Source organism: Lycorma delicatula, chromosome 4 (assembly GCF_047948215.1).
Source record: "Lycorma delicatula isolate Av1 chromosome 4, ASM4794821v1, whole genome shotgun sequence".
Taxonomy (NCBI): Eukaryota; Metazoa; Arthropoda; class Insecta; order Hemiptera; family Fulgoridae; genus Lycorma; species Lycorma delicatula.
The window spans coordinates 84,888,559-84,904,895 of record NC_134458.1 but is presented as its reverse complement, the minus strand read 5'-3'; the positions used below and the strand labels follow the sequence as shown (position 1 = coordinate 84,904,895).

At 31.7% G+C, this 16,337-nt stretch overlaps 2 protein-coding genes across 8 annotated transcripts in view; both read left to right on the top strand.

Moving 5' to 3' along the window:
* LOC142323614 (dynein axonemal intermediate chain 4-like) overlaps nt 1-16,337 on the top strand; it is a 204,945-nt gene that overhangs the window by 72,062 nt on the left and 116,546 nt on the right. The window lies entirely within an intron of this gene.
* swi2 (Protein singed wings 2) overlaps nt 1-16,337 on the top strand; it is a 105,232-nt gene that overhangs the window by 61,883 nt on the left and 27,012 nt on the right. For 4 of the 5 annotated variants that reach the window (XM_075363482.1, XM_075363480.1, XM_075363479.1 and 1 more), the window contains exons 1-2: nt 5,677-5,760; nt 15,863-15,994. In XM_075363482.1, coding sequence (XP_075219597.1) covers nt 5,720-5,760; nt 15,863-15,994 — 173 coding nt within the window. In that variant the 5' untranslated portion in view covers nt 5,677-5,719. Of the gene's footprint in view, nt 1-5,676; nt 5,761-15,862; nt 15,995-16,337 lie in introns of those variants that run through there. The other variant, XM_075363481.1, reaches the window with a different exon arrangement.

Genomic DNA, 16,337 nt, shown 5'->3' with positions numbered 1-16,337 from the left:
TATTATTAGTTTTACGCTCTTCTACACGCTTTTGTTTCTACGCTAATCTTTTCATTTCAGAGTCCTTACAGTTTCTAGATCTACCTTGGAATATTAACTACATCTAATGCGTTTACGGAAATACGCAATAGAAACTAATCGATAGCCTGCCTACCACGACTGTTCGAAGACTAATACGCTAAATTTTCAAACGGCATGAAATAAGCGTGTCAAGTGTAGGGTAAATTGTTCTACAACCGAAGAAAAAATTGAGATTTTTTGTTGGTTTTTTTCTCAGTCGATAATAAATACAAAACTCGAAAGCTTGTGAATGGTGGATGGTAGTGAAGAATGGAAAACATTTTAGCATATTCCGGCGGCTAATATATATATATATATATATAGAAAAAAAATTCCTAAAGGTTTATGCACGTATGGACTGAAAAAATATTTTTAAGTTAATTACTTTAACAACGAACTATTATTTAATTTCTTTACATAAAACTAATTCTTTACCAATATCGCGCGCGCGCAACACACACGTAATCTCATTCGATAGATTTAATAATTTTTTCTTAATGTTTCCTTTCCCCTTATATTTAAATCACACGGATATGTTATAAATTAATAAATGAAATAAAAGGTTTTCTTTTATTTAATAATAAAAAAAATACATTTTGACGCATTAGGTCATCGTAAATAATTTATGGCTAACAACTCTAACAACTACGCGTTTTTGTTTTGTTTTTTTTTTTTGCTTCATCTGAAAACAAACTATCATTCTTTTGATTATATTTTAAACTAACTTTACCCATCGTACGTATATGTTATAAGGAGATCTATAGATTATCAACTATTAGTGAAGTGAATAAAAAACCAGTATTTACTTTTACTTGCAAGTATACAAGTGTTTACTTGCAGTTCTGTGAATAAACAACAGTAAACCAAATACTTGACAAGTATTCTCTTTACTTGTAAAATAGGGAAGTGAATAACCTTTACTTATCAAGCTACTATCCATAGATAGATAGATAGATTCATGTATTTTGTAGAGGAAATTCTGGTAACGTTTAAATATTTTAAAATGCGAGATTTAATATTTTACAAGCGAATAAAATGAAATACCAAAATACTGTAAGAATTTATTATGAAAACTTATACTTTACTTAAGAGACCACAATTATAAAAGTAAGAGTCCCTCTTGGAAAGTAAAAGTAACATCACAGTTAGTATCATCACCCCCTTTCTTAAACATTAGTCTACCTCAGACAGCGCGAGAATTTTCTCGTTCGCTCTCTCTCTCTCTCTCTTCGGTGCGTGTGGGCGCGCGCAAATTTTGAGTGGTCGAAAGATCATTTAATTCCTTACCAAAAATGCACTCCCAGCAATAATTTCGTTATCGGACCTCCAGCATATTTATGCCTAATCATAGTTCTGTTAAATATTATAAGGAATAAATATAGCCAAATCAAAGTTAATTTTAATCTGACATATTTTTTATGTACCGTGTACCGATTGTTTGAAATTAATTCGTAAAATAAAAAAAATTATATTACTCACTGTGACAGGAGAGCAATCCCATCTAGATATTTTTAAACGTTCAAGTTCATCGACGCATTGAATTTATAAACTTTATTCAAACTTTTAGTTAAGAAAATATCTTCCCGTAAATGATGTTTTTAAAAACAATAAAAAATATAAACTATAGATTTTATATTTTAATTTATGTAATTATATATACATATACCTACACAAAATGATATAGGAAGAAAGTGAAAAAACTTGGGAACCGATTCCAGAGCTTGAAATTAAGAAGTTCTACAAACTTATGTCCGAAAACAATTTGTTATAGAGTTACGGCTGGCGAATTCGCTAAGGAGAATTAGGAAGAAGCAGTTTCACGTAACTACCCTTTTGAAAACGGAAATTAAGTTCAGTCGTACAAATGACAACTTTACTTCTTTCACCGCAGGGAAGGGTGTATATACCTGTACAACAATTCCAGCCGCGGAGTAATTCGTTGGTTGTGTATACATTAAATAACTGCCGGGTAACCAAGTATCTTACTTGAAATTTACATTGAATTAATCATTCATTATATTGTTGCAATAGTTTCATACTTTTAATTAAGTTCACATTTTTAATTGTATATTAAATATGCTGCCTAGCTAGAACAGACGTAGAACTTACTAATGTTATTTCTTCAACATTTTAAAGGAAATTAAAGATTCATACATTAATAATTTTAACAATAATTAAGTTCGTTCATTAACAATTAAGAAAAAAATGACAGATGTTTACATTTAAACAAGCGGACAAATGAATCTGAACAATATCGAGCATCATTACTATAAAAGAAAGTAATACTTATTAGTGCCACCTACACCCCAGACGGTTTACACTTATCACAATCATAAGAAAGAATGCGACAAATTAATGAGCTCTTTCTTCAAGAAACTATGTTGTATTACACACAAGCCTCCAGTCTGTGTGGAATGTAGAGTAGTAATTAAAGACTATCAGACAGTTACTCTACCAAAATAATTATTTATTTCTTAAAAAGTACTTTTAAAAAATTAAAAACAAAAGTTATCGTAATCTTTTTTTCCTAATCAACAATTTTGCACAATACAAAAATCAAACTGGCGAGTTACAAATTCATGATTATACTACATTGTATACAAAAATCAAACTGGCGAGTTACAAATTCATGATTATACTACATTGTAAGTATGTAAAATGCGTACTATTATTTTTACGAGTATATCGAGCGTAAAGTTTTCTTTAGTTTGATAATGATTTAGGGCAAAAAGAGGTTTGATATTTGCTCATACTTTGCTTAACCCACGAGTACAATACAATAATTTTATTTCCTTGGTTAATTATTTATTGGCCGATTAACCTAAAATGTATAACCAACCTATAAATTAATAAATGTTTCATTTCTGTTTATTTTTGGGATATTATTTCGCTGGTATTAAAAATAGAAAACAATGTTAGAAATGTTTGGATATAAGAGATAAATAGTAATAATTTATTTTGTAAAAATAAGAGTGAAAATTGTATTCTAAAATTCATTACGTGATAAGTATGGATAAAACAAAAAAAAATAATGACACTTATTTTAAGCTATATTGCAATAATATTAATATAAAAAAGACTTACATCAATGAATAATGAGATCATCTAACTAAAATAAACAATGTTTAAGAAATAATAATGGTAAACAAGAATCACGACAGACACAAGAATCCAAATTGAACTGCGTATCGCAGAGCCATCTGTAATTTCTTTCTAATTAGCCCGAGACTGCAGGATATCATACGCTTCGTTCTCTCACACACTTAATTTTTTCTGTCGTTCCCCACCACTGCAACTAGCGTTGCGTTCTAATGACAAATCTATGCTACTACCACAGAAAAAAATGAAAATAAGCGCGCCCTGTAAAATGAATTGCCTATACTACACCGTTTCATCTCTCATAATAACAACCGACACCGATAACTGAATATTAATTTTTTTCAGATTTGAAAACTTTTATCTAAAATAATAATAGAAACCAAATTTTCGCTTAAACTTATGCACACGTTAACAAAGGAACGTAACCAACGATACCCAAACGGTAATGATAAGATTTTAAATTATTTCGTTTTACCTAATATTCAATTTACGATATAATTTACACTGACGCATATTTTATAATTGCACTTGGACATAAAATAAAACACTACTGAGCGTCCGTTATAATGTTTTGCTTTTTTACTAAATACTGCTATTATTTCTTTTAATATAAAAACAACAGTTTAAAAAATGTAATAGTGTAATTAAAAATAAAAATCTTATGTCACCAGTTTAGTGTCACAGAAAGTAGCGTGCTTGCCTGCTACACCAAGGGCGTCGGATTCGATTCCTTGTCAGGATCTGAAGACAATTTTACAACTTAATCCATGCAATCTTTAGTAATTAATCAGAAAAAAACACACAACAGGAACATTTGTTTTAATATAGATAATAACAAATATTAATGAATAGTACATAAGGGACTCATGATATAAAACGATTATTACTAAACTTATCTCAAGCAGACTACCGTATTTCACAGTACAGTCCAGCCGTCTATAAAACAAATACGCGCGCGAACTCGAACGCACAAATACACATTTAGTAAGGATTTATTCACAAATTATACTTAGAAATCACAAAGTAATTTTTCGCGTCTCATTTCATTTTTGTGATCGATTTTGTCACCTCAGTAACGCAATAAAGAAACCAACGGATATACTGAAAGAAAAATAAGAATAAACTGAAAATCTCGGGTTCAGTTTTCGGTTTAGAATTAGTATTTTCTCAATAATTACATCTACGTATAATGCTTATGAGAAAACAAATTAAATAAATAAAATAAGCCGGTGAAAGCAAATTTTTTTTATTTAAATTGTTTAATTATTTTGTTAATCGTCAGTAAAAATCATAGCCTATAAAATTTCACATGTATTGCGTGTTTTTTTTTTTTATTACAATTCTTTTAAGTTTATGAGTAAGTTAATGTTATTAATATTTCAGCACGTATCAACTAATGGCGTCGCCAGTCGCCGAGGTGGAGTATTAATATCTTCCCTCTCATCCTAAAGGTTCCGGGTTCATATCCCGGTCAGATCTTGAAAGGACCCAGAAAAAATTTTCTGTAGCAGCATCTCACGTAATTTTAGCTACGAGCCGCCACTGCTTCCTAATAATCCGATATTGATTCGTACAAACAAATCAGATTGCACCGATCAGAATACCGCATTTTGCCAGCCGATCACAAGTACGAAGACGATTAACCGATCAAAGATACACAATATTTTACACTAATCACTACAACGAAACGAACTTACTAATTAGATACATTCAATTTCAACGAATCACAATTTCCCTTTCTTAATGGCGGCCGTGCAGTTTTTCAATAGTCTGTGTTACCATTTATTATAACTAAAAACTCAAATTTACTCTGTTTTTTTAAATTTTAGAACATAAAAAGTGTTCCGCAATGAGAAAAGTTTGAGAAACATTGGCTTAGAAGGTCCTTATTGCGCTTTTGAAATTAGCTGAGAAAAATATTAAATGGTCGCCATTTTGGTTGCTGTTATCGTAGATCGATCTTTTTTATGTCAAAATTGTTATTTTTCAATGTCCTTTAAAATGATGTGCCACAACCCTATTCTTTCCAAATAATTTTTGTAAGTTATCTCTTCTCTCATGATGGCTTAGGATTGTGGTGGTGTCACACCTCAAAATAAATCGTTTCCAGGTAGGAGCATTTGCTAAATTTAATTTTTTTTTTAGTTTCAATTCCCTTTAAAATGATGTTTCATAATCCTACTCTTAACATTAAAAATGTTTGAGTTTCCTCTTGCCCGATGGGGCCTCTTGGATGCTTGCGATGGAGTGGTCTCATAACGGAAAAATAGATCGATTTGAGATAGGCCGATTTGCTAAACTTAAATTTTTCATTTTAACAACTGTAAAGTTATTTAAGGGTCGCCATACTTTATTACTACAATTATATGCAAGTTTAGATACCGGACTTTAATTCAAATTCCCCAGTCAAGTAGGTATGAGATAAAAATATACGAGTCTATCTTAATTTAATTCACATGAAAATGTATCTACGTGCGCGTAGAGAGGTTTTGTAGCGACTCATTATCACTGTTATTACTGTGTCTGCATGATCGTATGCTAAAAGTATTGTATTCGCTTTATGGATTTCGTTAAGTTAAACTTTTTACTGATGTTTTTAGCGTAAGTAATGCTTTCCACCTAATCTTTAAAATAATATTTCAGAAATTATTCTTATAAAATATGTTGTTATTTGATCAACGTATAACATTTTTATAAATATAAAAGCGATTCTTTATCGTTCATTTTACGATAAAGTAATGTTTTAAGGTAACCTAACGTTATAATTTATTCATTACAGTCTTATCTTAATTTTTACTTAAATTTACAAAATAAATTATTCTATTCATTAATAAAACTGTAAATTTATTATCTTTATTTGTTATATATTTTAAAATAATAATACAGGCAGAGAAAAATTATTTTTAACGTTATGAAAACTGTTAAGATCCTCCGTCCGAGCGAGAATGTAGTACTCATTATCTGATTACAATGGAATTTGATAGGCATTATTCAGTAAAAAATTCATTTCCTATATAATATCATGATAAAATATTATATATATTTTAATAACCTATTTTTGGAAATTCATGTATCTATTTGTACTAATAACGAAAAAAAACCTTAAATTATGTGCAAATTATATTTGCAAGAAGAATTTAAATTAATAATCTTTACGTTTAATAATTTTAAATAATTATAATTTTAGAGATCTACATCTCTACGATTTTCATACAATATGAATTTCGTCAAGCAGTACGCGACATCGAAATGTTACCAAAAAGTTGAAGACATCTACTGATGCAATTACAGATTGGGAAAATCATTTTTGCGAAGTTTGCTTGATTACTACTTTATCAAGCCAGTTTTTCAAACGCGTTCTGAGCAAACTTATCGAAATTTTTTCTCAAAACGAAGCTTAGCTATATGTCGAAGTATCCTATAAATGTAGAATGTTCAGTATTACATGTAAGCTGATCATTCGACCTCACACACTGCTGAAATTACAAAATTAATAGTAATAGAGCTGGATGAATAGTAATTAATCAACGTTTTAAACACGGACCTCCTCTATGAATCATGAGACCTTGCCGTTGGTGAGGGGGCTTGAGTGCTCAGGGATACAGAGTAGCTGGACCGAAGGTGCAACCATATCGGAGAGGTATCTGTTGAGAGCCAGACTAAGGAATGATTCCTGAAAGAGGGCAGCAGCTCTTTCAGTAGTTGTTAGGGGCGTGAGTCACAATGACTTAAACGGCCGTATCAACATCACTCAGTCCTCTGAGTACTGCGCAGCTGAAAGCAATGGAAAACTACAGCTGCTTTTTTTCCAAGAAAATGTGGCTCTCTGCATTTTCACATAGCAACAATGGAGGCGCCTTCCTTGGTAAAATATTCCGGAGGTAAAATAGTCCCCCGTTCGGATCTCCGGGTGGGGACTACTAAGGAAGGGGTCACCAGAAAATTAAAAAATAACATTCTACGAGTCGGAGCGTGGAATGTTAGAAGCTTAAAAAAGGTTGGTAGGCTAGAAAATTTAAAAAGGGAAATGGATAGGGTGAATGTGGATATAGTAGGAATTAGTGAGGTTCGGTGGGAAGAGGAAGGCGACTTTTGGTCAGGTGATTTTAGAGTAATTAACTCAGCGTCAAATAATGGGCAGGCAGGAGTAGGTTTCGTGATGAACAAGAAGATAGGGAGGAGAGTGGAGTATTTCAAAACGCATAGCGATAGAATCATTGTAATAAGGATAAAATCAAAACCTAAACCGACAACGATTGTTAACGTTTATATGCCTACAAGCGCCCATGATGATGATGAGGTAGAGTGTGTATACGAAGAGATTGATGAAGCAATTAAACACGTAAAGGGAGATGAAAATTTAATAATAGTTGGAGATTGGAATGCAAGCATTGGAAAAGGCAAGGAAGGAAATATAGTGGGTGAATATGGGCTGGGCAAAAGGAATGAAAGAGGGGACCGACTTATAGAATTTTGCACGAAGTATAATTTAGTAATTGCCAACACCCAATTTAAAAATCATAATAGAAGAATATACACTTGGAAAAAGCCAGGCGATACTGGAAGGTATCAGATAGATTATATCATGGTTAAGCAAAGATTTAGAAATCAACTCGTTGACTGCAAAACTTACCCTGGAGCAGACATTGATAGCGACCATAATTTGGTGATAATGAAATGTAGATTGGGGTTTAAAAACCTGAAGAAAAGTTGTCAGATGAATCGGTGGAATTTAGAGAAGCTTGAGGAAGAGGAGGTAAAGAAGATTTTTGAGGAGGACATCGCAAGAGGTCTGAGTAAAAAAGATATGGTAGAAAATGTAGAAGAAGAATGGGAGAATGTTAAAAAGGAAATTCTTAAATCAGCTGAAGCAAACTTAGGCGGAATAAAGAGAACCGGTAGAAAACCTTGGGTTTCAGACGATATATTGCAGCTGATGGATGAACGTAGAAAATATAAGAATGCTAATGATGAAGAAAGTAAAAGGAACTATCGGCAATTAAGAAATGCTATAAATAGGAAATGCAAACTGGCGAAAGAAGAGTGGATTAAAGAAAAGTGTTCAGAAGTGGAAAGAGAAATGAACATTGGTAAAATTGACGGAGCATACAGGAAAGTTAAGGAAAATTTTGGGGTACATAAATTAAAATCTAATAATGTGTTAAACAAAGATGGTACACCAATATATAATACGAAAGGTAAAGTCGATAGATGGGTGGAATATATTGAAGAGTTATACGGAGGAAATGAATTAGAAAATGGTGTTATAGAGGAAGTTGAGGAGGATGAAATGGGAGAAACAATACTGAGATCTGAATTTAAGAGAGCATTAAAAGATTTAAATGGCAGAAAGGCCCCTGGAATAGACGGAATACCTGTAGAATTACTGCGCAGTGCAGGTGAGGAAGCGATTGATAGATTATACAAACTGGTGTGTAATATTTATGAAAAAGGGGAATTTCCGTCAGACTTCAAAAAAAGTGTTATAGTTATGATACCAAAGAAAGCAGGCGCAGATAAATGTGAAGAATACAGAACAATTAGTTTAACTAGTCATGCATCAAAAATCTTAACTAGAATTTTATACAGAAGAATTGAGAGGAGAGTGGAAGAAGTGTTAGGAGAAGACCAATTTGGTTTCAGGAAAAGTATAGGGACAAGGGAAGCAATTTTAGGCCTCAGATTAATAGTAGAAGGAAGATTAAAGAAAAACAAACCAACATACTTGGCGTTTATAGACCTAGAAAAGGCTTTCGATAACGTAGATTGGAATAAAATGTTCAGCATTTTAAAAAAATTAGGGTTCAAATACAGAGATAGAAGAACAATTGCTAACATGTACAGGAACCAAACAGCAACAGTAGCAATTGAAGAACATAAGAAAGAAGCCATAATAAGAAAGGGAGTCCGACAAGGATGTTCTCTATCTCCGTTACTTTTTAATCTTTACATGGAACTAGCAGTTAATGATGTTAAAGAACAATTTAGATTCGGAGTAACAGTACAAGGTGAAAAGATAAAGATGCTACGATTTGCTGATGATATAGTAATTCTAGCCGAGAGTAAAAAGGATTTAGAAGAAACAATGAATGGCATAGATGAAGTCCTACGCAAGAACTATCGCATGAAAATAAACAAGAACAAAACAAAAGTAATGAAATGTAGTAGAAATAACAAAGATGGACCCCTGAATGTGAAAATAGGAGGAGAAAAGATTATGGAGGTAGAAGAATTTTGTTATTTGGGAAGTAAAATTACTAAAGATGGACGAAGCAGGAGCGATATAAAATGCCGAATAGCACAAGCTAAACGAGCCTTCAGTAAGAAATATAATTTGTTTACATCAAAAATGAATTTAAATGTCAGGAAAAGATTTTTGAAAGTGTATGTTTGGAGTGTCGCTTTATATGGAAGTGAAACTTGGACAATCGGAGTATCTGAGAAGAAAAGATTAGAAGCTTTTGAAATGTGGTGCTATAGGAGAATGTTAAAAATCAGATGGGTGGATAAAGTGACAAATGAAGAGGTATTGCGGCAAATAGATGAAGAAAGAAGCATTTGGAAGAATATAGTTAAAAGAAGAGACAGACTTATAGGCCACATACTAAGGCATCCTGGAATAGTCGCTTTAATATTGGAAGGACAGGTAGAAGGGAAAAATTGTGTAGGCAGGCCACGTTTGGAGTATGTAAAACAAATTGTTGGGGATGTAGGATGTAGAGGGTATACTGAAATGAAACGACTAGCACTAGATAGGGAATCTTGGAGAGCTGCATCAAACCAGTCAAATGACTGAAGACAAAAAAAAAAAAAATTAAACACGGACAAAACCGTTGCATTACACTTTTCAGATAGACGTAACATTGCAAACCGCGTGGAGTGAATTTCCGTTAATAAATATAGTATTTCTGTTACTATAGTGCGAAAATTTTGGGTATTTAGTTTTTATAAAAAAATGTTTAAGAAAAATCAAACTGATTTCGTTTGTAACAAAATCAAAATACTGTTTTGAACGGTCGTATAAAGCGGCTCTAAGCTTGCCATCATTATTAAATATTTATGCCTACGTAGATTTACATTTGAAATGCATATCATCCCGTAGGGCTTCTTTAAAAAGTCAGATGAAGTTTTCAAATTACAAAATTGAGCTTTTAGGTTATTATTTTGATATCGATTATGTAAATCGGTATTTACTATAATTAAAAAGGTTAAGTAATCCTTGTATATATCAATGCACTCTTCGCTAAAAGCAATTGTGATTCTTTTTTTAAAATTCAACATTTACTTCTATCAAAGGCACATAACTGTTTTCATGTAACTCAATACAATACTTTTGGCTTCCTAGATAGGGCTTTATTATGTTTCCATTGTCATTTTTAACTAATTACCGATCCATTTAAAAACTTTTCCCTTCTGTTTATATAAAATACAATTAAAATATTCCATTTTATAGAAAAAATACTAATCTTTTAATGAGTTTTTAAATAATATTAACTAAAAACTGATTTTTCTTCAGCTCCACTCAACTTGTACATAAATATATCCTCAAATAATTTCTATTTGACTTCTGAACTATTATTTATTTTAATATTCGTTCATATATTTATACTTTAAATGATGATTTGATGTTTTTAAATTTTTCTATTTTTTATTTTATGTTTATGTATGTTGTAGAGCATAGAAGATCAAGGTTTTCCTTTGATCCATTTAAGAAAATACTAGAACAGTTTCTTTTTTTATCAACAGCGTAATGTACCTTCCTGTCCATATTTGATCTGTATAATGATGATGATTTGTCTGTCCATGAATGATATTGATCTGTCCATGATGTGATCTGTATAATGTATTATGCTTTGAATGCATATTAATCACAATAAAAGATTTATTTATTTAGTACAGTTCAAGATTCTTTTATCTGGCACAATGTATCCGATTCATTTATGAGAACCATAAACTTAATTCAATTACATAGGCTGGAATATGAAAATAGATTTCAGATTTTCTGTCTTTGTAGGCTCCTGGTAAAGTACAATTAATATAATAAATGAGAGGGAAAATCAAAACAGTTTATGTTACCTTACTTCTGCAAGTTTATTTGGTGTAGAAGCAATTACAGCGATGGCAACCTGTCAACATTTAGAAGTTTTTTCTATTGCAGTTGTCTCAAATTATAATTCTGGATTAATATATTGATTATGATTATTTTATATTTTTATATAATTATATGTAAATTATTTTATGTAGTGATTATTTTCAGCAGAAAAAATTTGCAGCATAAATAAATTCAGGTTAAAAAAAGAAATACTTAAAATTCTTTAATTATGATAAAATAATAAAGTGTATTGTTAACAGTGACATTATGTTGAAATAAATTTTTCACTTAAACCTACCAGGTTGGTCTAGTGGTGAACGTGTCTTCCTAAAATGACCTGATTTGGAAGTTGAGAATTCCAGTGTTCAAGTCCTAGTAAAGTCAGTATTTTTACACAGATTTGAATACTAGATTGTGGATACCAGTGTTGTTTGGTGGTTGGGTTTCAATTAACCACACATCTCAGAAATGGTCGAACTGAGACTGTACAAAACTACAGTTCATTTACACTCATACATATCATCCTCATTCATCCTCTGAAGTATTATCTGAAAGATAATTACCGGATGCTAAACAGGAAAAAGAAGGAAGAAGGAAGGAGGATTTTTCACTCAGCAATGATAGTGTTAAGCCTAAGTCTAAATTACATAAACTGTAATTACACAGTATTTAACATATTAAAATTACACCTCTAAATTCAGTGTAAACATGTTCAATTTTATTTTCTATATTCCACACAAGTGATATACTTAGCCCATGGTATATTTTTAATGAGGTCTATTCTGTTATAATCATTAATTATATTGCTCCATTGATAATATGTAATGTTTTATGGCGTGTTATTCATTAAGCAAAATGTTAGATAATTATGTTCATCATTCATTACATTCATTGTAGTAATTTCCTTCAATGATGTAGATATCTGTCTCGGTCAATTGTGAAATTATTTGTTCTTCAAAACAAGGCAAAAGGGTATTTGATAATCCCATCAGATCTAAAGAAGGGCAAGTAATTTTTCTGTAATTTTTTTTAGGTAAAGTATGCACAGACAATTTTTCTTAATGTTTAATGTCCTCGGAACAAAACAGCAGATGGACAATATTTACTAAAATCATAAAGATAGATCACTGCTGATTTTCATTAAAATTAGTTAATTCATTTCTTCAGAAATACAGTATTAATAAGGAACAACTAAAATATTTATTTGATATTAAGACTCACCAGAGTCATTGATATATTCTTGTATAAGAATTCATTAAATAATGATTTATGGAAAGTTTTAAGTTTCCAAATATTTTATTTGAAATACTTTTTTTCAGTGATACCTGTCATTCGAGCTGAAACAATAAATCTAAAGAATTTCATTTTGAATTACCATCATTTGAGATTTTAACATAGCTGATTTTTGTGGTTAAGTGGTACCATTTCTACTTTTCATCTGAAAGGTTCTGGGTTTGAATCCGAGTCAGGCCTGGCATTTTTCACGAGTAACAGAATTCATTTATCATAAAATGATAGTAATTGGGAATTAGAATGGCTGATGCTTAGAAAATACCTAAATTTGAACATAAGGAAGAGATTTGATGAAATTTTTTAGTAATTAAAAGCATTTATTGATACTTGTGCTTATTATCATTCTTTGGTGCTTGGTCACTGCAATCTCATGGCCTTCATTACCTTAAATATGTGCTCTTCTATTAGGAAGTGGCTGAGGCTGCCACATGATGTTCCTGTTCCTTTTTTCATGTCTGTGTTTGTGACAGTGGTTTAGGTATTCCTTGCTCAGGTCATCCCTACCCTTCTGTGTTTTTGTTTTTTCCCTTGGTGACTCTAGTTTTCAGGCTGTATGGATTGCTGCCAATTCTACTCGGGTGGATGATGGAAACATATTTGCTCAATGTTCTTTAAAAATTAGTGAGTCTTTTTTTCTGTCATACTAAGTGTTAGGTATGCTAAGTATTAGTTAGAAATGTTTTATGTGTCCTTTGAACTGCAAGAATCCTCTTTTTTGTGCAGTTTTTACATCCTGGGTTGCTTTCAACTCTCTTATCGGTTTCTAGCCGTGATTATGTACAATTCTTTCATGAATGGATTAACAGCTTGTCATAAGCTGTCTGCACTTAAGAAGTTGTCAGCAACAGGTTGAAGTTCGTTATAAGTGAAGTTCTGTCTCTGAGACTGGTGCTCGTATCATATAGGATTGTCACTGTACATGGAGGTTAAATTTGCTGACATTACAGTTATACTGGTAGAAGGATTACACTCTTCTCAGAGAGCGGCTATTTAACACCCAGCAAGGTTGTTGAAGCAGGTCCTCATCGCTGTAAAAGGGAAATGGCAATGTGGTTGTTGATGTGCTGGTTGTGAGTAGAACTTTCTACTTGATGAACACCACTACAAGTGAGAGTATTATGGAGGATGAAGGTAATCCTTCTTTGTTTCAAATTGCCAAGACCTTTTGTGTTGCAATAGACTTCTTAACGACCACATTTTCATGACATAGCATTTTGGATTAAGATCTGACTGGACTTGGTATTTACAGGGGTGTGCTTTGAGGGATCACTACTAGATTTACAGAGTTCCTCAACTGACTTCAAAACCACTTTACTATATACCGCCTTATGAAACCATATATCACCTTGATGCCAGGCTATGGTAGGAGGCAGGAGACAGCATGGTACTCCATGAACTGGGATTGGATGGAACTCTAAGGGACTTTCCCTCTTTCTTCTTGGTTGTTACCTGACTATACATTAAGTAACTCACCACCTACACTTTTTGCTTCCTTTCTCTGCTCTTCTGACATTTTTTTTCATCTGATGAATAATGGAAAAAAAGATGAAGTTTAGCTCCTAATTAAAAATTTTATCAAATTTTTTACTTTCAAATTACCTTTTACTTTCCTGTCTAGATAGTGCTACAGTAGAGCTGTAGCTCTAGAAGGGAAAATATTATAATCAGTCCAGTTTCGACATATGCAGTTTTCACCAGATCTTGACATTTTAACATTAAAGGTACTCAGAAAAGCAGATGTTAATGTTCTTATGTCGTGTGCGCGTGCGCGCGCGCGCGTGTGTGTCCGATGTTGGCCTCTAAATCACCTTATATATCCAGAACTATTGGACCGATTTTGACCAAACTTGGTCAGATTCCTTCTGTGTATGAGGTATTGATGCTATTAAATTTTCAATTTGAAAGGTTAAAGGGGTGAGGCTGTAGAGCAAGGTCACCCTAGGTATCTGGAAATTCTGCCTCATTAAGGTCATATTGTTTTTAGGTACATTTATTAACGATTAAAAATTAACAATATCTACAAAAAAAAAATTTTTGCAAAATTGCACCCCCACCCCAAAAAAAATGCACTTGTTGTGCCTGCTATGTTGTAACATCACAGGTGAGTGGTAAAATTAAATAAATGGATAATATTTAAAGTGTAAAACAGTAACTTGGGTGTCGAATTAGATCATTGGGTACTTCATGCGGTAAGCATCGCAGCTACACCGGTCTGCCGACTGTACAAGAGATATTTTTTTATGTAAGTTGTGAAATTACATTAATTTAGTTAGTTTCAACGTCACCGCTAGTACCGTCACACCCAGCCGAATTAAATACGGTATGGGCGCGCTATTTAGTTACAATCGTTGAATTAAATAAACGAAAAAATATTATATTTAAATAAAATGATAAATATTTTTAATTATCTTGTGTAAGTGTGTGTAAGCCATGCATCAGAAACAACCCACAGTTGGTAGAACGTTCCCGGCACGCGCCTTTAGACGCCTGACGGAAATGTTCTACAACTGTGTTGTCAGCTTTTTTAATTAAAGTTAAATTTAAGAAGTTAAATTCATTAATATACTATGATGTTTTTAACACATTTTAAAGAATTAGGCATATTGAGCACTGCTTTAGACAAGGAATCCAAATTATTTCAAGAGACCAAACTCTGAAGCTCTGACAACTGAAGGTGAAAGAAATGCTTTCACTAATCACTATCTCCCTTCTAATCACAAACAGTATTGACAATATTTCATCTAATAATCCAGTTCAGAAAGTTATATAAAAATAATGTATTTAGGCCATTATAGTGATACATTTATTGTGAATAAAAAAAATGAAATTTATCTTTTTACTTATAAAAGTAATAACATGGTAACATGATATAGTATAACATAGTAACATGGTCACAACATTATTTTATCTGTGATTGTGAAAGCTGACAATCTCAGCGAGACACTATATTAAGTTTTATCATTCATATTATATACATAAACCACATTCTTTCCTAGTACATGAAACTTCGTTTGCTAGCAGTGTGCTAAAACTAGCATCTGCTCTCAAAATAAAATGTATGCATTTAAATAAATTAATTCTTTCTTAAATACAATTTCACAGTTATACACATCACATAACATACAATCATGTTTTAACTAATTGTAAAAAATAATTTATAAAGAATTTAAATTTAATGTCACTACTAGTCTAATTAATTAGTGCAAATCATCACAATTAAGACAGTGGAAGATAATATGTACATAAAAGTATTAGTAAGATAAAATATGAGTATTGTAAATCTATTTTTAAAAACAAATATTTTGCTTTCATAATCAGGTTCTATGCCGCAGCTGAAGTTAAAGCTTTAGATGATGTTTTATGTGATTATAATAAACCTAACTGTAGTTTAAATGCAAGTAAACTAATTTGTTCACAAGGTTTACATTTAGATAATTATATGTACAGCAGGTAAGTAAAATTTATTACAATAAAATTTATGATTACATTATAAAAGTTAATACTGCACTATCAGATAGTTCGCACAGAAAAAAAGATAAGTTTTTTATTTCTGAAGAATACGTAGTTCTATATTAAAATAATGCAAGTAAATAAGAAATTCTATTTTATGGTATAAGTTATAAAAACAAGGTAGTTTCAAGCAAACATGAAAAGTAATTACGCAATAAATTAAGTCGGTTTTATCACTGAGTTAGTCTGTTTTAGATTAAAAAAACAGCTGAAGAACTAATATCTGCTGCACTGCAACATTATTTATATGTGTTTATGAGTCTTAACTTTAAAATAATGAACA